The 25,733-nt window shown below is 40.7% G+C and overlaps 1 protein-coding gene across 3 annotated transcripts in view; it reads left to right on the forward strand.

The window, feature by feature from the left end:
• MYO5A (myosin VA) overlaps nt 1–25,733 on the forward strand; it is an 847,747-nt gene that overhangs the window by 715,810 nt on the left and 106,204 nt on the right. For 2 of the 3 annotated variants that reach the window (XM_085644172.1, XM_085644173.1), the window contains exons 25-30: nt 304–417; nt 8,094–8,237; nt 10,239–10,286; nt 10,531–10,758; nt 13,966–14,066; nt 23,309–23,507. In XM_085644172.1, coding sequence (XP_085500298.1) covers nt 304–417; nt 8,094–8,237; nt 10,239–10,286; nt 10,531–10,758; nt 13,966–14,066; nt 23,309–23,507 — 834 coding nt within the window. Of the gene's footprint in view, nt 1–303; nt 418–8,093; nt 8,238–10,238; nt 10,287–10,530; nt 10,759–13,965; nt 14,067–20,758; nt 20,840–23,308; nt 23,508–25,733 lie in introns of all 3 variants that reach the window. The other variant, XM_085644171.1, reaches the window with a different exon arrangement.

The following is a 25,733-nucleotide window of genomic DNA, read 5'->3' on the forward strand; positions in this document are numbered from 1 at the left end:
CTCCTCACATCAACATTCTAACTGCCTACAGTGGGTGACGTCATAAGGGGAATAAGGACTGTACCAACTGACAAGGAGGGTAACTAAGAGCAGGAACAAATAGGGTAAAAAAGAGAACGTAGTATTAATGGCCTAACAGTATGATGAACAAGACATTGGATAATCCTGCAGCGCCAACATTGTTTAGGATACCTAGATTGTTCAATTATGGCAGATAAAATCACACCAGCCCCAAAGTATGATTTTGCTGTTCAAACATGATGATGTAGGATAGTGTTATTCTAATCAGCTTCTTTATTACAGAACATTCCTAAGCCAGGACACAGAAGAACAGACTCCACACATAGCAGCAACGAATCTGAATATACCTTCAGCTCAGAGGTCACAGAGGCCGATGACACACCTTTGAGAGGAGAGGTAAATGTCTATGAAAGATATTGATATTCCCCATGTACTAAAATTATGTGTTATAAATACACAATATAATAGCCTTCTTGATACAAAGTGGACATCTCTGAATTTAGGGCAGACTCGTTTGAGCTACATTATCAACATTGTGAAATATTGCATTCAAACCAGTGTAACAACTTGATTACTTACAGTTTAGATATTTGACTGCATCCAAATGAACATTCTCAAACATCACTTAGCTTCAGAGCCATCATGGAATTAATTAAAATGTAAAACCATTTCCCATTGCAGTTATATATTGAAATTGTTCCAGAAAAATTGTATTACAAAACAGGTAATTATATTTTCCCTAAAACTTTAGGCTAGAGCTCCATGATTAGCTCACTTAGTGGTGGTAGGATGCTTATGGAAGATTGAACATTCATCTCTTTTTCACTGAGTGCCTCTGTGTTGTGGTATAATGCATCTATGCTGGTTTTGCTGTGGCTTTATTGCTTTTTTTTGCTACCATGTTTTTTGGCAAACATGGTAACACAACTGTCCTACTTTTCTTTAAAGACTTTAGCACAGTGTGACTTCTCTGAATTTTGCCAATCACAATAGTTTAACTCTCTCAGATGAGGCATTTATCTGTTCATTTCCAAATGTGCCAAGCTGGATGTTATTGATTTTGGAACTGGTAACAATAACAGTGCGCTTGTTAATTAGAACATGAACATGACATTTTTATTGATTTAGACCTCACCTGAGATCCGCAATATAGTAAAATAACATATACAAATTACGATTCCCTTTGTATTACAATATATCCTAAAAATCTTTATAAGCAAAATTAATTATTGTTCTTAGCTTGCATATCTCTAAAATAGCAGAAATAACACTTTAACATTTTTAAAAAAGTTATAGCATACAAATTCATCAGGAGGGGTTCTTATGATCTCAATCAGATCCCTGTTTCTAAAAATATTATGTTTTATACAGATAAGTTTTAAAAATCGTGAACCTGCCTCAACCAGACTACTATTTGGACAGACAAATAAAACATGTGCCAAGTCTTGGGTTCCTCCATTACATAAATCACATTGGCCTGTTTTATTAAAGTTGCCGCCCAATTTTTTGTTACATCTTTTACCGGGAGTATCCTCAGCCTTAACATCAGAATGCAACGCCTGACCTTGTGGTCCAATGTGAAATTCAATTATTTTGGGCACTCTTTATACTCCACACTAGCTAACGCCAGCTTGTAGTGCGATAATTGATGACAGTAAAGTTTATCCATTTTGAAGCTCAACCGCGGGGAAGATTTTTTCAGAAAGAACTTCAAAAGTTCCGGGGACCTGTAAAAGGTCCTCTGAGCATTGAAAGTGTTCCAGAGAATACTCTAAGTTTTGCTTTAAAGTATATACTCCTGAATCTGCCTTAAAAGTTTCCTGACGTAAAATTTCTCTTAATGTATCGTCGGTTGCATGTAGTATGTTATATCCCCATCTAAAAAGATTTGCCATAGCTCTCGCGTATGCACTCACCACCCCTAATTCCAATCGAAGTGCCTGAACAGGAGTGGCTTGGCTTGTAGTCGTAAGCATGTGCAAGAATTTTCCCTCCCTGAGATTTAAAAAAACCCAATGTCTTATTGGAATATACTCCAAGCCATATGTTAGAATCGGGGTAATCATTGTTTGATAAACTTCAAGGAGAGCTGAACAATGTCGTCTCTCGGTAGAGTAGTTAAACTTTTTTATAGCACTTACATGGGATACTGTCTTTTGTTCAATCTGCTGAAAGTGCGTGGCAGTACCAGTGGACTGAGAGAAAACTCTCCCCAAATAGATATAAGTAGTCGCTATTTCTACTGTTCTTCCTCCTAGTTTCCAGGTAAAAGTTATAACTTCCCCTGAATGGTACTATTTTTGTTTTTGAAATATTTATTTTCCAAAAGTGACTTTCAGTATAATTAAAAACAGCCTCCATATTATGCTGCAGTCCAATTGGGGTTAGATCGAATAAAAACACATAATCCACATACATTAAAAGGTGAATTTTTGATGATAATTGTGGTGGTAAATTATTTACATCCTGGAAACAGTCCGGTAAATCACAAAGGAATAGTGAGAAAAGGAGGGGGGCGCAAGTAAGCATCCTTGTTTGAGACTGTTTTGCGTGGATATCTCTGAAGTTAAGCCCTTATCTCCTTCCATTTGTACCTTACACCATGCGGTTGTATGAAGGGCTACTATTATTCTTAGCAAACTTATTGGAACGCCTAACTTCAAGAATTTCCTCCACAGGGAAGGCCTATCCAGTTTGTCAAAAGCTGTAGAAAAATCTACAAAAAAGCTATAGGCTACCTGAGCCCTACTAATTACATATTTATCAATAATAGTTTGAAGGATGGCGATATTGTCAGTTACAGAATGTTTTTGACGAAAACCTGCTTGTACCATAGGTATTACCCCCCAAGCTGTGGCCCAATCGCTCAGATGTTCCAAAATGCTGGCCGCAAATATTTTTCCTGCAGGATCAAGGATGGCTATCTGATGATAATTACTTGGATAGAAGCGAGAACCCTTTTTCAAAAGGGTAACTACTATACTGCCCTTCCAGAATTTTGACAGTTCGACAGCAGTATGTAAAAAGGGGGGCCAAGAGTTTACTCCATGCTTCAGTATTTTCTTTTGCGACCTTCACCGGAATCCTGTCTGGTCCCATTGCTGCTGTGTCTCTTGGTTTCCTTATGTACACAGCAATTTGCTGATCAGTAGGTGGCTTTATCTGCTGGTTGATCTCTCTGTTGGCTCCATCGCATAGGGATTTCCTGATGTCAGTAGAAGGAAGATTTTCTTCTATAATTTGGATAAATAAGTGGCCCATTCTTTTTGAGGGTGGTATTTTATTTCCACTAGCTTCTGTAACTATGTCCCAAAAGGCTTTAGAGTTTTTTTTACGCACCACTTCTTGCAGGTCCACCCAACATCTATCCATTTTTATTCAGTTCTCTTTCCTGCACAGCCTTTTTCGCCTTTTCTTCAAGATGGAAATTTCGGCCTTCCTAGCCGGAGAAATGTTAATAAATTGTAACCTAATCAGCTGGTTTAATTTCTTAGACAGGAGATTTATTATCATGTCCTTTGTGGGTTGACTTTACTAGGTAGAGGCTTCTTTTCCAAAATAGTAGATATTCATGTTTTTAAGCTTTCAAAATTGGAGATTGGGTTAACTCTCTTGTAGGTTTGTTCATACATATGGGACTCCATAATCTTATTGATTTAATTATAAATGTGTTATAGTTCTTGCTGCTCCACAGTATTCAAGCTTGCTTTTGTTTAATTATTACTTCCCCACCTACTGTATGATAGGGACCATGAGTAAGTTGGTTGAAGGTGCATGTCTATTTCAACATGAAGTATTGCGTGATTACTACTTTGGACAAATTCTATAGAGAGGCTATAAAAGTTATTATACAAATCATAGCTGCTGATGGCATAGTCCAATATAGATAACCCTGTTGGACCTTTTCAGGTATATAAACCCAGCACATCTCCTCTCATTCTCCCATTTAAAATTATTCAGTTGAATTCATTAATTTGCTCCAATATAATTTTCCCCCTTTTATTAGCTCTAATATGATCTGGGAACACTGCTGTTGGAATAGAGCAAGATTCTTCAAGTTCGGAATTCCGAATTGCATAGAGTATGGAAGTATAGATTTTTGCATTGAAATCCCCCATTAGAAGTACCTGCATATTTTCATTTGAACCTAGGGAGATATCTATTTGATCAAATACATTTAAAAGTATTCTATTTTAAGACATTGAACATTAGGGCTAGTTAGATGAATTATTTCAAAGTCCCAGTTTAGATCTTCTGATAGCAGGATAGCCAAGCCTCCGTTTGCATGGCCCTGTCTGGTCCTTATAGCGGGAGTATTAAAAACAAAGTTGTTTTTTTGGTCAAAGTTGTCTACTAGCCAAGTTTCCTGTAAGCAGACTATAGAAGGTTGAGTATCTAACAAACGAGATATTTTGTCTTGATTTAGACGCGCTAGAATCCATGAGATGACGGTCAAGTTTTTGTTAAAAAGGAAGTTTTGCAGACTTATCTTGCTTATTCCCATTTAAGTTGTTTGATAACCACGACCATACATTATCATTTTGAGAGTTACTTTTGTAATGATCTTGATCATCTTCTTGGTTCCATATCCGTCTACCTCCATCCTCGATACTTATTATTAATTTGTCCGGATGTCCCAAGCTGCCTTGTTCTTTTGGCATTTTTATGTTCTGGTAGTTAATTTTAGACCTCAAAATGGGTCTCTGACGCTGGTTGTTTTCCTACCATTATTACGTCAAAACCTTTTTTATGCAATTCTTCCCTTTCTTTCTTGACAATGTCTGGGATCACGTTAGACCAGAATTATACTCGGGCTGTATTAGCACAAGACAGCCATCCAAATCACAAAAAATCTAAAGCGTGTCTCATCTCCTAATCAGAGTTGAACCGATCCAACAAATAAGCTTTCTTACTGCTGGTGCTCAGCCATTCAAGAGGCTATACTTGATCCCTGCTGTGCCACTCTTTGGCACACCTCCTTAAGCCGCTACGGCCTTTTTATATTCAGTTGATATTATGTTTGATTTCTCATAACCTCTAAGCCTTTAGATTCCAAAAACAGAAACTTGACCTTCAAAGTCCCTTCTGAAATCAGTGGTCATCCTACCTTCGAACGTCTCATAGATTCCGACCACTTTGACATTGAAGTTGACATTTAGCGAGGACTAAAGATCTGCTGCAGCGGACCTACAAGAAATAAAAGTAAAAGTATTTTAAGTACTGCCTCAAGCAAAACAGAGGCCTATTTTCACATTCACGAGATCTCCCAGATGCATCTTATTATTAGAGCGAAGACTTTCTGGTGTCTCAGGATCAAAGATTCTGATTCAGAAGCACTAATTTCACCAATTAATCCCCAAAGGTGTTGACAGTGAGACAAGACAGCCGATACCTCAGCTAGCATCTGCAATGCTAGCTACCTACCTCATACATTGCTATCGGTTTTCAAACCTCTCCATAGTTCAGGTTTCAGAGGGCCAAGCCACACGAGTGATCCCAGTTTACTACTATACTTAAGAAAGCTGCTGAGACCTTAGTCATACTCATACATACTGAATAACCTACATCTTCAGTCTTCACGGTCTGTTGGCTTACAAATAGCCCACAGAGACCACCTTTGAGTGAGGCCCTGATGGATCAAGTAAAGTTGGAATGAGAAGTATCACCCGCCACCCCTTGCCCCTTAGTAGTGGTTAGAAATTTGTCTTGGAAGCACCGGCCTGTCCCTTTTGATCTAGCCTACCTTTCTACTCATCTATCTTGCAGTGCAAACTTTCTCACCAACAGAATAGCACTCATCAAAGCTCATTCTCATCAACACTACAGTAGAATGTGATTCCTTCTGTGCCACCTGATAACAAGTCGAAGCATTTAGACTCTTTTATCAGAATGTTTTTCCCATGGAAATATAGGTGCTATGCTAACCAAACATTACTTGATTTTTGCATGCTCCATTCATGCTGTGTATTGAAGTAGCTACCCTAGCAGTACATAGCCTTTCTGAAATCATGCACAAATGCTTCCAGGAGCTACTGCCAGATGATTTGGAGTCCTCCAGTCGCCATACAGACAGGATGTGATACCATCCATAGGCAGTGGCATTATGCTGGTTCACGATACCACAGTGCAGGTAGGGGACAGAGATGTCCTCATTCTGCATTGTCAAACCTCAGCTACACCTCAAGAAATGCATGAGTATGGAATACAGATTAACAATTCAAGTCCCAACTTAGTGGTACAAATCCAAATCTATACCATTACATTTCTTCCTCTAAATAAGGGGTAGAAATGTCATTCTTTTCATTTGACATCATTGGATCCTCCCAAGATCTCTATATGTCAATATGCTCCCATGATAGATAAAGATGCATGGCGGGGAACCTGCAGTTATTAACTGGCTCTTGTTGCAACACACATGTGGTTCATGGGTACCATTTCATAAGTAAGCTGCACGCATACTGCTTTTTTTTGTGAAGTACTGAGGGCTAGCCTAAATATGCATGTAGAGTTCCTGTACTTATGACCTGACCCACTTTCTGATGACAAGTGTTAATTGTCAAATGAGACCTTCCAACAAAATCAATGCGGCCACTTGCTGTGTAGCTTTTGGAGCTGTCTATCTTCAGACCAACACAAGAGACGATTTCTGCTACACAAAGTATAGCCTTTACTTTATTGTCGGAAGTAACGTCATGAATAAATGATGCTATTGTACTAGAACAGAAAAGAACACTGTAAATGTCTCTTTGGAATGTACTCTAGTCCAGTGCCCAACTATATGTGCAAATGACTGGTATTTGTAATGTTGAACTCTTGTTTATGTAACAAAAATCCAATAAATAAAAAAATAAAATAAAAAGTATAGCTCCCAATTGTAAAGATGTTGCACCTTTTTTATTAGGGAAACACTGTGCAACAAAATGCTAGTGAAAGTTTCATTCCACTCAAATACTTTAAGGTGAAATCACAGTGCGGGCAAATTTCAGATGTATACTGAACTGCACTCAAAATAAAAAAAATACCCAAGTTGAGATACATTGTTACGCAGCAACCAGCCATATGCGTTGGGCTATAACCTGGTTTCCTAATGATCTTTTACTTGAAGCAATATATCCAAACGGGGGCGGGACAGATCAAGGACTTGGAACTGAAGACATAAAGTTTGACATAAATCATCCTTCAAGCCCTTCCCATGTTAAGTGTTTGCACGCCATAAACATTCCGTAGTTATCTGATGGGTTTTTTGTTTAGTGTCTGTCCTAACTGAGTTTCCTTATGGGCTACTCTCATTATTACCTTTAGCTTCACAAATGTCTATTCTTTGGTAGTCCCTTATGGCAACAAATGTCTGTTTTCACTGATCTATGCTTAGCTGTGTGGAGTGCCTCTGTTGGTTTGAGAGAACAATCCATGCTGCACCTAACCTTTGATGGGGCCGTTGTGTGGCAAAGCAATACTTGGTTGCTGCCTTGGAAACCCACCGTGGAGAGGCACCAGATTATTCATTAAAAAATCTGAGTTTGTCCCTGTGTGGTGTAGTAGGTCGCTTTACCTTTAGGCAGTACATACCTCAGGCCAAGGCCGGACCGGTGTGCTCCTGTAAGCATGTGTTCCTCAGTGTTCTCTCAGTCGCATTCTTGAGACAAAGACAGTCACAAAACATTGTAATGTGTGCCATTTTTTAAAATCTTCATTGTACCAGCATTTTGAACACGGTCTATGAGGAAAGGGGTTGTATGACGTTCCAACGCATGCTTTGACCCTGCATGCCATTACAACACAATTATTTACCCCTACTTGCTGTCGGGGGTGCCCTGGAGTTCGAAATAGTATAATTTATTCCAACTGTCTGTACAACAGTAGGGAAGGTGTTGGAGTTAAATCCAACACCTTATACCCCCTACAGCAAGCCATTTTTGTTATAATGGCATGCGGGGTAAAAGCATGCGTTGTAACGGTTGTTTCCTGAGGAAAGGTGAGTACTTAATAAACAGCGTGAACTTATTCAGCCATTTTACCAGTGCTGATCTCTTTTGCTTCTGTGTGTTTTTTTATGACCTTCTATTTGGCAGGACCCCACCGAGAAGAAGACTCCACTAGACATGTCTTTGTTCCTGAAGCTGCAGAAGCGGGTTAAGGAGTTGGAACAGGAAAAGCAAGCTCTGCAAGATGAATTGGATAGGAAGGAGGATCAAGCCCTTCGAGCCAAAGCTAAGGTTAGACACTCTTACTTAAATAGACAGGGTTACTGGGTTTGCCTTTTTAAGTAATTAAATATTTGGGGCGTTATATTTTAAAATCAGCCTGGCAAAGTTCAAATCCTGATCCTATTCTGTTCATTGGGATTCTTTTTACATGAATTTCTAAGTTTTTAATAATTGACTAAGTCTTGCGTTACTCATTGTGTATTTCATGACATTCAAAATGCATTGGTGCATCGAGATGACATTCAAGTTAGTGGTCCTTTAAATATCATGTTCTTATATAATCTGACCTGATGTTATTTAGTTGTATGGAAGAAAATGCAGGCATTTTTATAACTTGTCACATAGAGACATGTTTGAATATGTAAGACAAGCTCCAAGAGCTAACGTAACCAAATCACTGCACAGAACTGGTAAATGTAAATGTTTAATTCCAAGCTATTTGTTAGTTTTAGACTGAATAAGTAAATATTCCAGTGAGAACGCATAAGAGAGACAGGAATCCGAGTGAGCTTATTGAAAGGTAATTTAAAAACCACAACATCCAGAAGGAATCTACATGAAAAAACCATGATACATAACACTAGCTCCAGCACTCTAACAGTGAAAAATTTCAAAAGGAAGATACTACTTAAGAACTATCTCGATACGATGGGCCCGATTCACAGAACTAATTTAAGACAAAATCCTAAACTTACTACCATTTTGGAATTCACAGAAGGCACTTACTCATTTTGGTATGCACAGAAGGCACTTACGCATCATTGAGTAAGCGCCTTCTGTGCATACCAAAATGAGTAAGTGCCGTACTGTGAATGAGTAAATGGTAGTAGTAGTAAGTTTAGGATGTTGTCTTAAGTTAGTTCTGTGAATCGAGCCCTAAGCCCCTGAATGAGCCTGTGCTTGCCATGATGACCTTCACCGATCCGGCTAAAGTGAGACAAAAAGGACTAGCGGTTGGTCTGATCATGGCATCAGAAGTCTTAATTATTTTCCTTAGGCCATGACGCCTGGGACTAGAAAACTCTTGGAGTGTGTTGAGAAAGTTGGAAATATGCTATTCAGGGTTAGTCTTAGTGCAATAAATTATAAACAATTTAACTTTTTTCAGGGGACAGTGCATACAGAAACGTCTAAATGTCCTTCAATCTGATTACTGTTAACAGTAATGTTAGCTCTCCTGCTAGACCTTACCAGGAAAACACCAGTACCCCGCAGGAGGGACTATTTGAAGGCCGGTGATATATAATCCCCTTAGGACTTGAAGTCTTCTCCAGGGATTCCTTACATATAAGTCCTTAGACCTTGTATCTCCAGTAGGCAAGGCCATTGGGCATATCAGACAGTTCTAAATGCAATAGAGTGCCTAGTGTGATGGCACAACCCCTCTAGAGGTGGATACTAAAAATCACCACGGATTAAACTCTCTTGCTGGAATTCTATGGATGAAAAACCTGTTGCATGGTGTTCAGAATCCTTGGCGTTCCTAGTATATGGAAATACTCTGTCAGTCTTTCAGACAGATACACAGGATGTCACAAAAGTGAAAAAGTTAAATGTAATAAATTACTAGGTTCCTGAAACGACTTGAAGGGGCGAGCAGATGATACTGAGCAAATACTGGGTGATAAATGTCAGATGTTGTGTCACAGCTTATCACACAATCTAGACAATGTGGGAGGGAATGGTTGGGTATGGCCTGGGTTCAGGGTTGCATGCTCACTATGCTTGGGGTGCATGCTCCTTGTGCCCTGGCAGTTGGTTGGTGGGATCCAGATTGAGATTCTGCCTCAGCCCCCTTGTTCCTGTGTGGATCACACCTGGTAAAACCAGGCCTGATCACTGCACTCGTTATTTTCAGGTACAGAAACACCCAGTTAACTCTTAATCTGGCATGGCGGTATTGCCTCAGGGATACTGCTATTCCAGACTTGGAATAAGGCCCTAAAAAAAGGGGAGAAGACCTTCCCGTGTTTTTGTTGACTTTATAATGCAGTCTTATTTCTCTTCCAGGAGGATGCAAAACCCCGAGGAGCAGAACTGGAGTACGAGTCACTCAAGGTAACCACCCATTTTTAATGATGTAGGTAATTGGTAGTATTCTCGGGTAGGATGTTGACTGGGAAAGCTACACTACAATTCTAGCTTCCCCACTTTGGCAGAATACCTTATCCTGTGGAAATGACGTAATGCCCACTTACCCTAATTGCTTGTATTGTGAAACGGTTCCAAGCAAGTAACTTAAAAGTACAAATCACTGAATAAAAATAGCTACGTCTATCCCTGTGATTGTGCCACCTTTTAGCGCCAAGAACTGGAGTCTGAGAACAAGAAGCTGAAAAATGATTTGAACGAGATGCGCAAGGCCCTGACAGAAAAGGCCTCCCCTGAAGTGACCGCCCCGGGGGCGCCCGCCTACAAGGTCCTCTCAGAACAGCTTATGGCAATCAGTGAGGAGCTGGATGTGCGAAAGGAAGAAGTCCTCATTCTAAGGTCACAGCTGGTTAGCCAGAAGGAAGCCATTCAACCCAAGGTAGGGAGCCATGTGCTGCTGTGGGCGCACTGCCACTCTGATGATCCTCATTTTCTGTATGGCCACTGTAAGCTGTCTAAAGATTTATTTCATAGCTTGTCCCATTTGTTTTCATTTACATTGTTGAGGTGTTTTCAGTTTTGTTTTCCTTATTTTGTAATGGGGCATGAGAAATGGGGATCTCTCTGTATCTCGGAGTTATGTAATATGTCAAGACACAAAACCCCATGTGAAAATGCGATTTAGAATTCACTTAAGTGAAATACATTATCGTTTCTTAGTCTCAGTCTGAACAAACCAGACCTGAATTGAATGCTCCCATTTTCCTGCTGCATTTCTCGACTTGGGAAATGCCCCACGAGTTATAGGAATAACTTCACTTCAGAGGCTCCAGGTTTCTATCTCCATTTCCTAAGGCGATTCCATCTAAGAGCATGAGTTGCACGAGTTCTAGTTGCCTAAATAAATTTTATCAGGTTTAAACCGTGTTAATTAATGGTATTCTTGGACCTACTTTATATTTATTTACCTAATTCACAAAATATTCCGATTTACGCACTTTAAGTTGTCAAAGGAAATAGCTGTACGCTAAAAGTATTCACTAAGAGAGGACACTGCCATCTGCTTTTCTAACATTGCATGTGCGTCGGCGTCCATTGTGTCCAGCATGCATGGCGATGGGCAGTGCATTTGTAAGACCTATAGACGTTCTAATTTGTTTCTTTCTACTTTAAATGCTTTGTGAGTCAGACATAAATTGCAACGGCACAAAATTAAGACGCTTTTCGCCACAAATCGGCCGAATTTTGAGCTTGGGTGTGTTTGTTCAAGGTCCCCAGGCTTTCCCTGGCGGTGCTGAACACAAGAGAATGCATCCGGCTTCCTGCTCCAACCAGGGTGGGCGGCCTGATGTACCGAGAGCAGGGTCTCTGGCAGTGGGGGCTCTGCCTTCAGAAACATGATGGTCCACCGACTGTAAATAGAGCAGGTGGACGTTCAATGTGTGGCACAGCCCCCTGCCCATAAAGCTCTAAATAAGGCCTCAAGTCATTTATTAATTAGAGCTCTTATGTTTCTGTTACTGGTGAGGCTGCGGAGAGTACCCGCCATTTCATGCAGCAAGCATCCAAGCATCTCATATGTCTAATGAATTTAAGATCTTTGCTTTCTATGAGTGTAATCGCTTCTGTTGCAGTGATTTAATGTTCAGTATTTTTAGGAAGCACCAACTAAATTCAAACTGTACTTTTTATCTTTCCTTCCTGTTCAATAAATCATTTCCAGGATGACAAGGTAAAAGTTAGTTTTTCACTTTGTTTCAGTTATTTTTGAGTTGTCAGTTTTTATCAATACTGTCAACGTATTTTCCGCTAACGAATATGGTTAAATGTTGTGGTATAGTTTAAGTATTTAATATCCTTTGCCCATTTTTTTCTGATTTTGGTTGGAGAAAGAGATGACGTTTCAAAGTAAATCAAATTAATTTCTAGTGCCTCTGCGTTCAGTGAAAATGCATAATTTCTCTTGTGATTAAGTAGCGTTTAATTTGCGAGACCTTTGCTTAAACAAATCGTAGTTTAAAAGGGCTCCAGCGTGAGCACGTGGAGCGGGCTTCCGTAAGCAGGTGTGTGCGTGTTGGCAAACTCTGCATCAGAATTGCTGTGGGTGATTTGGCTTTACATACATCCTTTGTGTTGCCTCGTTCAGGGTGCAGCTATGAGGCCGGACAAGTCAACGGGTCTGCAGTGTGCTTGGTATTGCGCCCGGTTTGCAGTAAAAGCACAGGCTTCCCATCATTCATTGTGTAGTGTGGCAGACATTCTACCCGACAGCTTCCCATGACAGTCTTGTAATTCCCAACCGTCCACATAATGTCATACTTTTATATGTTCCTAGGACATTCTATGCTTTGCTTGTCAGCTTTCTGCCTGCACATTTAAGGATTTGCATGGCTGAGCTTACAAGCAGATATTCCAGGGAGTATCGGTCTCCCACGCTCGGAAAACCTTCTTGAGCTGGAGTATTCTCTAAAAACATTGCTTATTATTTACTATGTCACACTTTTTTTTTTACTCTACAAGCAAATGAACAGGGTTGTCGTATAATAGGGTAGGGGCCAGGCCAGGATGCTGACAGTGGGAACCCAGTTATACAGCTCCACACAACTTGGGGTAGTTTCTGTGGTACAGCATGGAGCCACTGGGAGCCAGAAGTGCACTTAAAAGAACTGTACGTGTCGGTCCTGCAGCGACCCGTGGGCTGCAAGTCCCCTAGACTAGTTAGGCCAATGTGCTCCACTCCCACAGCTTTGGTACAGTTTGTGCCAGCACTCTGCAGGGGCTAAGGTGACTTGCCAGCCCTACGGATACATAGACATAGAAAATAAATGAAAACAGAAAGAAAGAAATACTTGGAAATGTAGGAAGAGCTACTCATGTTCAATGAAATTCATCACTAGCTACTAATATTATTAAAGTTGTAATACTGACCACATCAGACACGATTACATTAGTGACCAACATACACAGGATTACCAGCAGTGACCACCTCAGTGAGTCTGGCACGGTTGTCTGCAATAATGTAAAAAGATGCTTTGTAACAGCCAGCATTGCAATGCCTCTGGCACTAAGGTAATAGTAATAAGTATCAACAGTGCTGTAAGATTTACACACATCCGCTTTAAATATATTTTGGAAAATTAGCCATTTTCTCCAAACATCAGTTAGAAGTTCTGAACATACCAACATTATCTTCTCCAATACACCGTTTTTGATTTTGACATGCATACATTAATTTAAACGTATAAAAGCTTGTAATTCAGTAGGCTGGGTTTCCGTTAGAAGAGCTACTTGTAGGTAGTTGGAGAGTTACCAGTAGCTCACCAGCTGCTCCTCGGCGAAGCCTGCTCTAACCCATAGTTTCTTCTAAGCTAAAGCACTCTAAAGTGTTTTGTGTTCTCATATTCCCTTTTTTTTAGCATAGCAGGTAACTTGTGATGCATTATATACCATTTTAATTGGCTGATAAAATGATTAATCAAAATGAAGCAATGGTAAAGCATTAGTAAACTGTTCAGCGGCCTTCAGACGCATGGCCACAATTCAACTTGGCGCGATGCAATCTGCTTTTATTTTCTTGCTTTTTTTGATAAATGGAAACGAAAATCTTCGTGATTGGAGGCTAACCCGGCTGGCTCCTTTCTTCCAGGATACCATGACCGACTCTGCTGTCCTCTTTAAGGATGTGCAGAAGATGAAGGACAAAGATGAGATCGCTCAGGCCTACATTGGGCTGAAGGAAACGAACAGGTGTGTGTTCTCTCTTACACAAATGTATTTATAGGGGAAGGGCATTATAGAAACCTTTTGTTAGCAAGCAACGTCATGCCATTGAGGATATAAACCTATTCAAGTGTGTGCTCTCCGATTGGCCTCACGGCACTGAGTGCTGCATCTGATCATCTCCGTTCATCCACTATGTTACTATGGGGTCTGTTACGATTTCCCATATTGACCTTTTAAGAAAGGATGTCTCTGTTGGATTCTATGGCTGCATTTCTCTCAAGCCTTCCTATCTCTGGTCAAGGCTCTGAAGTGCTTCCCTCTTGGTTGAGTGTGTAGTCAGTCAAGGGTAATGCATGGATATGGTTGCACTATCAGCCATGCGAGGCCCAGAGAGTGTATTCCAAACTTGTCTTGTGTTGTTTAGGATATTCCTATTCATATATCCATTCTACATTACACTGATTAAAATCAGAGACCATCAGTACTTCTCTGTTGAAATTCATTGTTGAGATACATACAGACGAGGGGTTTCTAGTGTCCTTTTCATGTGGCGGTCTATCTGTATCATGGGTCAGGTTTGCTTGAGTTAGAGATTTGAAGAAGCCAGTCCTCTTCCACTGTCTGGTTTGAGTTAGGCGGTGATAGGTTTCTACCCCTGCACATGGACAACTATTAGTGGATTCAGCTTCACTGTAATGACGGAAATTCATCATCAGTCCTTGAAAGCTGTTTTTAATTATGTGTCACAGCGAATAATATTTTTAGCTTGCAGCGTAATGTGTTCAAGAAATATTTAGATGAAACCGTTCTGCTGTTGGCTTTTTACATTTTTTTATATTTGCTTGTTTTTCAGATACTTTCATGTACCCAGAGTAGTTGCCATTTTCCATTGTTTAGTGGTTGTCTGGACACATTAAACCTCTTATTATCTAGAGTGGAAATTGCCTGCCTGTAGAGAAGATGGAAGAGCAGCATGATCCATTTATTGAGTTTTCATTAAATTATTGCATAGCCGTAAGGAAAATTACAGAAGTTACAATTGATGATGGCTCTCACATTACATTTAAAGTTGCCCAGAAGTTCTAGTTTGCAGTTTAAATTTAATGGGGAGACCTCATAAATGTATAGCTGACGTGTGTGAATACCCACAAAGTAAACCCCCTCCATACTGAGTGTCCATGCACAATATCACAAATATTTCCCAATCTTCTGATATATTTGTAAGTGTTAAGTGGCTGTGCCTTTAATGATTCGTATCATCCATACATGTTGAACAATTACTTTATGCTGAATTGGGAACCTAAGGGAAAAAACTAAAAGGCAAATCCGTAGGAGTGTAAAGGGAACAACCCAGTATATATAGCTTTCGACGAGACCGAACCCAGGACTCCCTTTACAGTTGGTCTGGTGGAATGGGACTTTAAACACCACTCTGCTTATTATAATGCGATTCGGAGAGATCTCTCTCGCGGAGCGTATTGTTAACTTGACATGCCAATGCGACAATAAAACAGATTCAAACCTAAACACCACTGTAGGATATACTTTTCTGTGTACACCTAAAAGCAGCTCAGTGGGAATAGGGCATAAGTGACTGTCTGCGGCGTATGGACATATAGCCTACATTTTATAAAAGTGAGGGACCTTCTTTGCACTACGATTCGATGAACTGCTTTACCAGTTCATACATTTGATTCTATTTTTACATGCTGTCCAATTGTAAGGGTTTGGTACAATTTCTCTAGGGAGAACAGAAAAGAAGTCTGGGTGACACGTCAAGCAAAGTCTTTAGCTAACTGGAGACATTTTGCGTTTGGATCACAATCGCAGCTCTCGTAACTGACCCAAACTTTCAAAGGATGAAGGATATTATGTTTCGCTCAGCAAGGAACCAAATCGGGAACTCCATTTCAATAGATGTAGGCAAAATGGAGTTTATTTTAAAACTGTTAAGCGAGGAAACTCATCAAAAGGACCATTTAGACATTACAGGCAATTTCCCTCTCTCTAGGGAGACAGTGTGTGCTGGATAGAGGTATTGAAAGTCTGTAAAAAAAATCGTCCTTAGTCCAGGAGAGCTGAAAGAAGGATTTAAATGTGAAATCAGAGAGACGATGGGCAATATGAAATATGGAATAGCGAAGCCTGCGCTATCTAAAGTAAAGAGCCCTTCCAACCAGCATTTGCAATGCAATCGGTCTCGCCTTTAGGACCTTAGATGTATTTAGCTATGCAGCACACTAGCCTGGGTGCTGAAACATCTACTGTTCTTTAACATGGAGGGAAAGTAAGCACCAAACTGCGTGACACACCAGGTATGGGAAGTCATGGAGAGAAATATTGCCTTTCAGTGGGAAATGGTAGAGTCCAAAGCTCTGTTTTAATATAAAATCAGGGCCTTCGGTGGTCATATCACTGAAAATACAAGATTTTTTTTTTTTTTATTGTCTATGGGTGCTCGTGGAAGACAGTTTCTATGGACTAGAATCTAGTGGCAAGAATATTTACGTTGTTAAGAAAATCAATCGCTCTCTGCCACTAAAATTGCCTCAAGAAAAATCCTTGCTCTCTGAGGCACACGTGGAACATGCCAGCTAAACATGTGGATGCTCTCTACCTGGCATTGGTACCTACTCCATCAGAACAGCAACTGATCTGCACTGTGCACATAATTCAGGATTCAGCACTGCAGCAATAACTGACTGTAGCCTACAAGTTCCAGCATGTCCAGGGACGTTTTCTAAAAAAAAACCCAAGTTCAGGCTGAAAATGTCACCCATGATATAACCATTTAGAAGCTATAACAAATCAGTTGACGAGCACCACCTCTTCCCCCAAACAATTATTAGCTTCAGCGTAGTGCTCCCGTAAGCCCAATGGGAAGAGACAACTCTTCAAGATGTTCCCAGACATGTTTCGTTGTTTGTGGCTCGTCAGTGTAATATAAATGGCATGGCATGCCATGCCATGAAAAGCAATGAACCTGGAAAAGCGGATACCACCAAAATGTTTCAAAACTGAAAATCTTATTTTTGTGATTCATTGCTTTATTAGATTTTCAAAAATACCACCATGTGCGCTCTCTGGGAGAAACAGACTTGCAAACTTAATTATTTGCAAGAAAGACAGAAAACAAATCCAAGTCCAGTGTAATTGTAGAGAAGCAGTAGCATGGACAAAGTTTGGTTTCAAGTTGCAGTTTATTATCAAGCTACAGATAACGCCTCTTCGAGTTCCAGGAGGATGCCACAGTAACACAATCAAACGCAGCCCCTGCAGATCCTACTTGCAAAGCGTCACCCCCTTGAGGAAGCTCTTTTAACGCGTTACAATGATCACAGACGTACCTATTATACTTTTGAAAAACAGATGTCATTTTAACGGCTGGCTACGTGGCATGCATTCCAATAACTTTAGTTCGGCAAAATTTAGTCTAGTATCAAAAGTTGGCAAACGAAATCTACGCCACTCCAAAACCTTGTATTCAGGCCTGGGTTTTCATTTAATAATCAAGTGCACTCTGGGCTTTGCAGTCCTAGTTCAACACGTGAAGAAAAACACATTAAAAAAAATCATAGTGAAATGAAAGGATGTATCCCGGTGACACTGAGACATTTGATAACATAACTGAGCGGAGAAGCATATAACTTGATAAAAGAGCACGCACCTTAAGTGGTCAGTACATAATATGATAGTTGAGAAGCTGGGTACATTCCAATAGTAGAAGTGCTCAGAGTTGGCAAACTTGGCAAAGGACACAGTACAACATGAGAGCGCTTTTGGCTTTACAGAGGGTTTTAAGGCACTGTATAAATGCTATTACGGTATAATAGATTAGCGCCACATATACACTCCAATTACAATGGTCAAGGGACAACCCGGTTATCAAAGACCGAAGGGCCAATGTTTACTTTGTGGGCCAGCGGCAGCGGAAATCCTCTGTGTCCCAGTTCGCCCAACCCTGGCACCTGCCGTACTCACACACCTCTGCCCGCACAGGACCTGCGCCTGAAGATGTTCCTCAGGAAGTTGGCAAACTGCGCCATTACCCTGTCTCTCAAAGCGCCCGGCCCCGCATCACCTGTGACCCGCTCCGCACTGAACAAAGGTTCTCAGGCTCCCTGTGTACCCCGCACGCAGAAGTGGTACTCTGTCACCTCAGAGCTGCGCGCACCACTTCCGCGTCCAGTGGGGCGCATGCACTGCTTTCGTTTTCTGTGCACCTTTCAGGACATGCCCTGGGGATTCCCTGTTTCGAGCCCGAGGAGTAGGTGCCTGTATTCCAAGAGCAGTGAGCATGACTCTGAAAGTCCCCTTCAGCGCCCTATGCCTCGGATCCATGAGCCGACAAAACCGGCTGAATCTTTTGACATGGTGCTATCAAGTAAAATCTGATCGTAATTTAAATTGGCGTACGTGTCAACCCCTTGCATAAAAGAAGCATTTGCAATGCAATAGGACGCACATTTACGCGCAACCTATTGCATTGCGAGAAGGCGGGGACTGCGGGAAGAGGTGGCACAGGAAGAAAATACTGCTCCCAGTATAAATAAAACATACTGTGCAACACTCGAAGTAAAGGGTCCAGTAGCCATGGAAGGATACAAATGACGACATGCTCGTCATAAGGAGGGACGTACAAGCCTAAAACCAATTGGAAGGCAGAATTTAGTAACTAAGCCAATGAAAAAGATGGGCGGAGAGGGGGCGGAGCTTTCACGTAGCTTCCACTCCATACTGAATACTACATGCCTCGCAAAGCATGCCGCTCGACCTAAAAATGAGGCTATAAGTGCATTCAAGATTTTTAGTGAGTTCAGACAAGTCAGCCTTGTGAAAACAGGAACACAGAAACCAGTGTCAAATTTAGGAGCCATTGTCTACTTGGTCTGGCCACTTTCCTGTCCCCCTTAAGGATTAATATTCCACTGAGTGTTGACTGATTCTTGTACTTTACTAATTCTCTGTAGGAATTGAAGTGTCTAACATAGATCCATCAGTATTTCATCTCATGTACTTTGGACCAATGTACAAAAGATTTTGTACATGTAGTAAGAACGTAAATTCAGAAATCTTATAAGTGGGCTGTGATGTTGACAACATGAGTTGGCTATTTCTGTCTAACTATAACGCTCGTGAATGCAAAGGGTGAATAGTCTCCACTTATAACTCAAGACATACTGGCAGATAAGTCTGCACTATTGTGGATGGTGAAGAGCGGTGTTGGCCGTTCGAACTGTAGGGAATATCCAGAATTGTTCAAACTTAGCTATTCATACTTTGCAGCTCATTACTCATCCTGGCAAGGCAAGCACATTTACTTCTTTAAAAAGGAATAAATGCCTTTTTAAGGAAAGAAAGGATACAATACGTTTGTGTAACGTGAGGGAAGAGGACCAGGTTTTCCATGAAGAAAATGAACATTTATTTTACATATTTCTACCATGTGTATTGGAAATCTGTTGTTTGCTTACCTTTTCATGTATACTCGCAGCAATCAAAAATGCATACATGTAAACAAATAATAATCTCACGATGTGCTTTATTTTTCATGAATAAAGCTCTATATGTTTGATATCCTGAGTCACTCATCAGTGAATAAATGGTGTACAATAGGCATAATTTTTCTGCTGAGTCTGATTGTTTACAATCTGGCACTATTATTTGATAATCTGGTTCTCAGAACCTGACTATATCATGGTCCATCCTAGCTTTTTAAACTCTTCTTCAAAGTGTAAATGTGCAGTTAGGCATATCCTTGTGGGGAAATGGGCACAGATAGCGACTCCCAAGAATACATTTCAGTTCAGCCAAGAGCTGCAATTTTACTCATACCCTTTTATTCTACACTGTCTGGAGGGATCACGTCTATAGCAGACCTTATTGCCATATAGAAATAGGTCTACCTTGTTTTCACTCTTCAAGGCAGTGCCACTACTGAGTGCAATGAATTGTATGTGGCCCGAGAGTTAGAATAATAGTACACTCCCTGCTTATCAGCACAATGAAATATATTCCATTCATCAGTAATCCTTGCTACTGATTACTCCGCCTGATCCCTAACCCAGTTTACAGTGCTAGCTCCCATGAGGGGCTTGGAGGCTTGATTGTCTCTGTAGCCATATCTATCTATCTATCTATCTATCTCTATCTATCTATCTATCTATCTATCGATGATCGATAAATAGATGAATTGAAGCAGATATTCTCTGCAACATACTCTTTTCATATCTTCCCTCACAAGTCATTGCAAATGTCTTAGTAGAGCAAATTAGGTTTGTTTTTGTAATTACCACATACGATGGGTAGACGTAGGACTGAACATTTAAGGTGACATTGTAAATCGTGGATTTCTTTTTATTTAAGTAAAGTTCTTGGAGGTTTATGATGCTGTTTAAATTACTTGTGCCCAAAGCAGACTCATTTTCTCTCTCATCCATGTAAACATATTGCAATTGTAACAGCCCTGCAATTGTGTTTTGTTTGTATTGTGAAACCACAATACAAACAATATACATTGGCAGATTGCATGAACTGAGTGGATACAGACAGCACACAGTGTAAATGATCAGTGTTTAAAATTCAATTCAGTTAGAAAAGTATTGGTCGGATTTCACTCATTTCATAATCATTGTTCTTTTCAGGACATTAACATGTCGATTAACCATCACAAATCCCTTTAACATGTCACCTTGTTTTAAAACTTTTTTCTAAAGATCATCTCCTCAGGACTACGAAATGCTGAATGAGGATGGAGAGCTATGGCTGGTTTATGAAGGGTTAAAACAGGCCAACAGGTTACCAGATATTCTGAGTGGGATTTTTCCAGTTTGCAATGTCCTACTAACCAATGCTTTGCTGTCCACTTGCTTCGACCATGTTTAAAGCGCACTGTGCATTTAATGTTAAGTCCAACCCTACATCTTAAGTTGCCTAGGCTTATTGTAGGTTTAACTTCAGGCACCTATAACAAATTTCAGTTAAGTCGAATTTAAATTTCCAAGCCAAAGGAAAGAAAAGCTGAGAAACTCTACTTACTAGCCATTCAGAGACTGATAACATTGCTTGAGGGTGACGGTTTGGTATTAAAAATTGAGGCAGTATTTCTGTGGCACACTGCTTTCAAGTCTAATAAGGAATTCTGTTTCTGGAAAAAAAGGCTAAGTCTTGATGTATTCTGTTTGAACAGATTCAGAATATTTCTTTAAGTCGTCTATCACCTTCTCACCTGTTTCATCTGTTCAAGTGACAGTGATTGTACCTTGTGCTCAATAAATGAACCCTCCCTGAATATATGGCAAGTGTGCTGATACCTACATTCCTATTTAATTTAATGTGTATTTTAATGGACCGTGATACAGTAAGTTTTATATTGCTGTAATCTCTGTAGATAGTTTTGTGTGAGGTGCCATGGTTTCAAGTGAAAAGAGTAGAAGGATTTTCTTTGTTATTGTTCCTACTTTGTGGAACTTCCCCCTTGATCCAGGACCTAATGGGAACCATCTGACATTTAATGCATGTAAGACCGCAGAATGTTGTTGCACCAAAAACTTCGAATGATGCAAATCAACCCTATACAATACAATCAAATAAATTCATTCAGTGTTTTCATATTGACTTTGACTGCTCCTTTTTTCAATGGCGTTTTTTCAGTCTTTTAATTTGCTCAAACGCTCCAGTAGTTTTCCATGTCCTTCTACTTTTTCCTGTTTTTGTAGTATCATACCAGATATGTATCATTAAAGGGAAGTATTGCCAGTGGCGGCTCGCATGGGGCATACTGCAGGCGGTGTGGCGGGGGCTGTAGGGGCAGGGTGGGGGGTAGTAAACTCGGACTTACGACGGAACGGAGGAAAGTAATTATTACGTTCCTCCGTATGTCCGAGTTTACTATCCCCGACATGCCCCTCCCCCGCCCTGCCCCACAGCACGCTCCATGTGAGCCGCCACTGAGTATTGCTCTTTGGAATATTTTCACCACTCACACAGCAATGTATGTCTAAAGGGACAAACTGTGTGATCTACAATAAAGAGACAACACTTCAAATGGAAAATAAGTATTTTAGCTTACAGTGTACAAAAGTTTGCTCTGTTTTTTATTGGTCCTTGGTGGGCATGACTCCTTTGATTAAGTCTACAATTGATCTATTTCTTAATGAAGAAACATATGAGTAGGAGTAGGGCTAGGACCATAAGCAGCATTCCAGGTGGCGGTGGAGAACAGGAGCATAGTCAGAGCATAGGTAGCAGCCATGAGCAAAGAGCCTCGCGGTCAGAAGTCATCAATCCATGCCTCATCTCCAGATACAGTGGGGATCACATGATGTCATCGTGTGGCAGAGCGCACGGTTGGAGTGAGCACAGCATTGTCCATTGTGGTCAGGGCATGCCTCCTGAGATTTGAAAGGTTTCCCAGGTTAAGGCCATACATGCTGGCACTCCTCCAGCAGCAGATGATTTTGAACAAAGGCACGCTCTGCAGTTCAAATGTTTCTTACTAATACAATACCTACTCTTGCTTGGCGCTTGCACAAACTAAAAATAACCTTCCTTTATCTGCCTGCTGAAGACTAACTTTAATTGTATGTTTAATGGGTGGCAGAAAGTGCAGACAGGCTGCTGTGCACTTTAGCTCCTTATACCAATGTTGAACTGATTGGCAACAGCCCATGCTAAAGCACGTGGGTTAAGTGAATAATTGCATTTACATGCACATGCTTTGTTTTAGTAACGGTTATTAGATAGATCTCTGCATTTTTTGACCCAGAAGTTGTCTCTGGTATATATTGCATTACAATTGTCACTTTTCCTGTTGAATAGAGTGCCACGAACATAGTCTTTATTATGGATATTGTCCTTAATTTGTGTTATGAGATTCCTTAAAGGCAGTGTCCCTCTCCTGAACTTTTGCAACATTCTGTTACCTAATTTGGAGTGGTTGCCCCATGAATTAGTTTACGGGTGCCATTACAGTCTTTAACTAAATTATTGACTATTTACGCTTCATAGATGGGCTTTTGTATTGTCAATTTTGCGAAGTTGCAGATATCAAATGGCTGAATGAACCAGGGTTTGCGATTACTACCTTTAAATGAAAACTTGTTTTCATTTTGCCCACTGCTAAACTAGCAGATATGGGTTCAAATTACATTTGGCGCTTATGTGATGACCGCTAATGCTTTGTTATGGAAAATATGTGGCTAATTTTTAACTAGAAATATCTTTTTAACCTTTAGTATAAATTGCCTCTCTGTTCCATTTTATAGGCTGCTGGAGTCTCAACTTCAGGCCCAGAGAAAGAGCAATGAAAATGAGGTGGAATCCCTGCGTGGAGAGATCCAAAGTTTAAAGGAAGAGAACAACCGCCAGCAGCAGCTCTTGGCTCAAAATCTGCAGCTTCCACCTGAAGCCCGCATTGAAGCGAGTCTGCAGCATGAGATAACCAGGCTGACGAATGAGAATCTGGTAAGCGTTCTAGCGCAGCAGACAGTCACAGGTTCCAGCACTGCCGTACCTTATGGCCTACAGCTTTTGATTCACATTCTTACTGCTCAAATTACTCACATGACAAAATGCTGGGAAACAGCGTTTACAACGCTGTTCTTAGCCCGCAGGTAGGTAACAACGTGGTCATTACAACGACCGCGTTGTTACCATGCGTGCCTTTACAACACAAGTCGTTTCTACGACTTGCGCTAGAGGTGGCTTGCAACAAGAGGGAATGTGTTGGATTTTAAATCCAACAAATTCCCTGCTGTTGCGCTAACTGGAGTAGGAATAGTAATTTATACTATTCCTAAGTCCAGCACGCCATCTAGTGCAAGTCGTAGAAATGATTTGCGTTGTAAAGCCACGCGTGGTAACAACGCGGTCGTTGTACCGACCGCGTTGTTACCTACTGCGATGTAATATGTGGCATTGTAACGTCACATATACCAAAATGCTACATTTCAAAATTACTTGTGCAAGTGATTGTAGATGTTTGAGATAAAAAAGGGTAGTTACCGACTTTGAGCTCTTTAATTTTGTTGCATTTTTAGATTGCCTTAATTTGGTTTTTAAAATGCCAAAAGTGCTCATCCAAACAGACCTGTTTAGTTCAATGGTTAATAATCTTTAAGCCTAGAGGCTATAGAATAAAGCTTTGGCCAGACATGAACAGGCTAGTAGGTGTATCCTATTTATTCTAGAAGCATATGCGGTCCCCGGCAGTGCACCAAGTGGTAGCAAGGCAAAGACGGAGCCTTGGAGTGTGTGTGACTATGGGCGACCCTCTTCCCCCAGGGGAACCAATATGCAATATTCAAGCATCTTATATAAATACAGATAGTGATCGCCAAATAGGTACTAAATGTATATACACCATTTTCTTTAGCATGAGTGTGCATCCAGTGTGAAACATCAAGAGTGGTACCAGGAAGTTAGTTTCCCTAGGTCCTGATGAAAAGCTAATAGGGGTATGGCTTGAAAGATCTCGACCTTTTAGGAATGTAAGTACATAACATCCTGCTTTCCTAAAACCCAACTCTGTTTTTATCAAATCATACCGACTAGTGGTTAGAATAAATAGGATACACCTACTAGCCAGGTATTTTTAAGATACACTCCAGTAGAACCTCTCCCCTTCCTATTGTAACACCATCTTCTTTATCATTGCATAGTCACTTAAGTGCTCCCAAGTAGTCGGTAGTTTGCAGCATGACCCGCTCCGTAGCGGGACAGATTGGACCCAATGATGAAGCATGTCACCAGATTGGACCCAATGATGAAGAATGTCACCAAGGGGTAACCCTGGTGGGTGAGGTTTTACAAGAAAACTGTTTTCTCCAGTGGACGGTTATTATCCTTGACATAGCTGGATTCTCTTTTTTGTGGTGAAATTTGGTCTGCCAATATCTTGCATGACATTTCCATAAGAGGACTTAGCTTATGTAAAGATGACATGCAAAAAAGTGGTTTGAGCAGAAAATCTCCCATGTTGAGGCATTTTCTGCTTGGAATAGTCTTTCCCAAGCAAGAAAAAGACACACATTATTGAGTAATGTGATCAGATTGAGAATTTTTAAAATTTCATATAATTATATGAATCCTATTTAAACCACTGGCGTCTAAATGATTACATCCACATTAAGCCTGGGCGGAGTTTGTGGAGTTGCGCTATGTGAAACTCTGCGGAGTGCTAAAAAAACTCCGGTGCACTACGCGTAACTCCGCAAACGGCAGAGTGCGATAGAAAAATGTTGTTCGCTGTGATTGCCCAGTGCCGGATGCTTGTCTGCACTGTGCCATCATTGCGAACGGCACCATGCACAGCACAAGCGGTCCCTGCTTACCTTTTCTGCCGCTCGATTAGATTTTTACTCGAGCAGCAACTTTCTCAACGCAAACGGGCAGTTTCTCAACGTGAGCGTTGACGAGCATACGCGACCACCAGCAATGAGAAACATGACCTCCCCGCGTTGAGAACTCTCGCCGGGAGGTTGATTTTCCACACTCGCCAACTTGATGTGGACGTTCGCGAACAAGGAAAAATCTCGTTGGGGGTTTGATTATCCTCGCTCGCGTTCGTCAACTCAGGCTTAATCAACATTGCTTCTAGTTAATGTATAGATCTTATGGAAACCTAAATGCAATATTTGGTAATCAATGTGAAAATGTTAAAACTACATGTTTCTATATATTGTCTGTTAC

This window comes from Triturus cristatus, chromosome 3_1 (genome assembly GCF_964204655.1).
Source record: "Triturus cristatus chromosome 3_1, aTriCri1.1, whole genome shotgun sequence".
Taxonomy (NCBI): domain Eukaryota; kingdom Metazoa; phylum Chordata; class Amphibia; order Caudata; family Salamandridae; genus Triturus; species Triturus cristatus.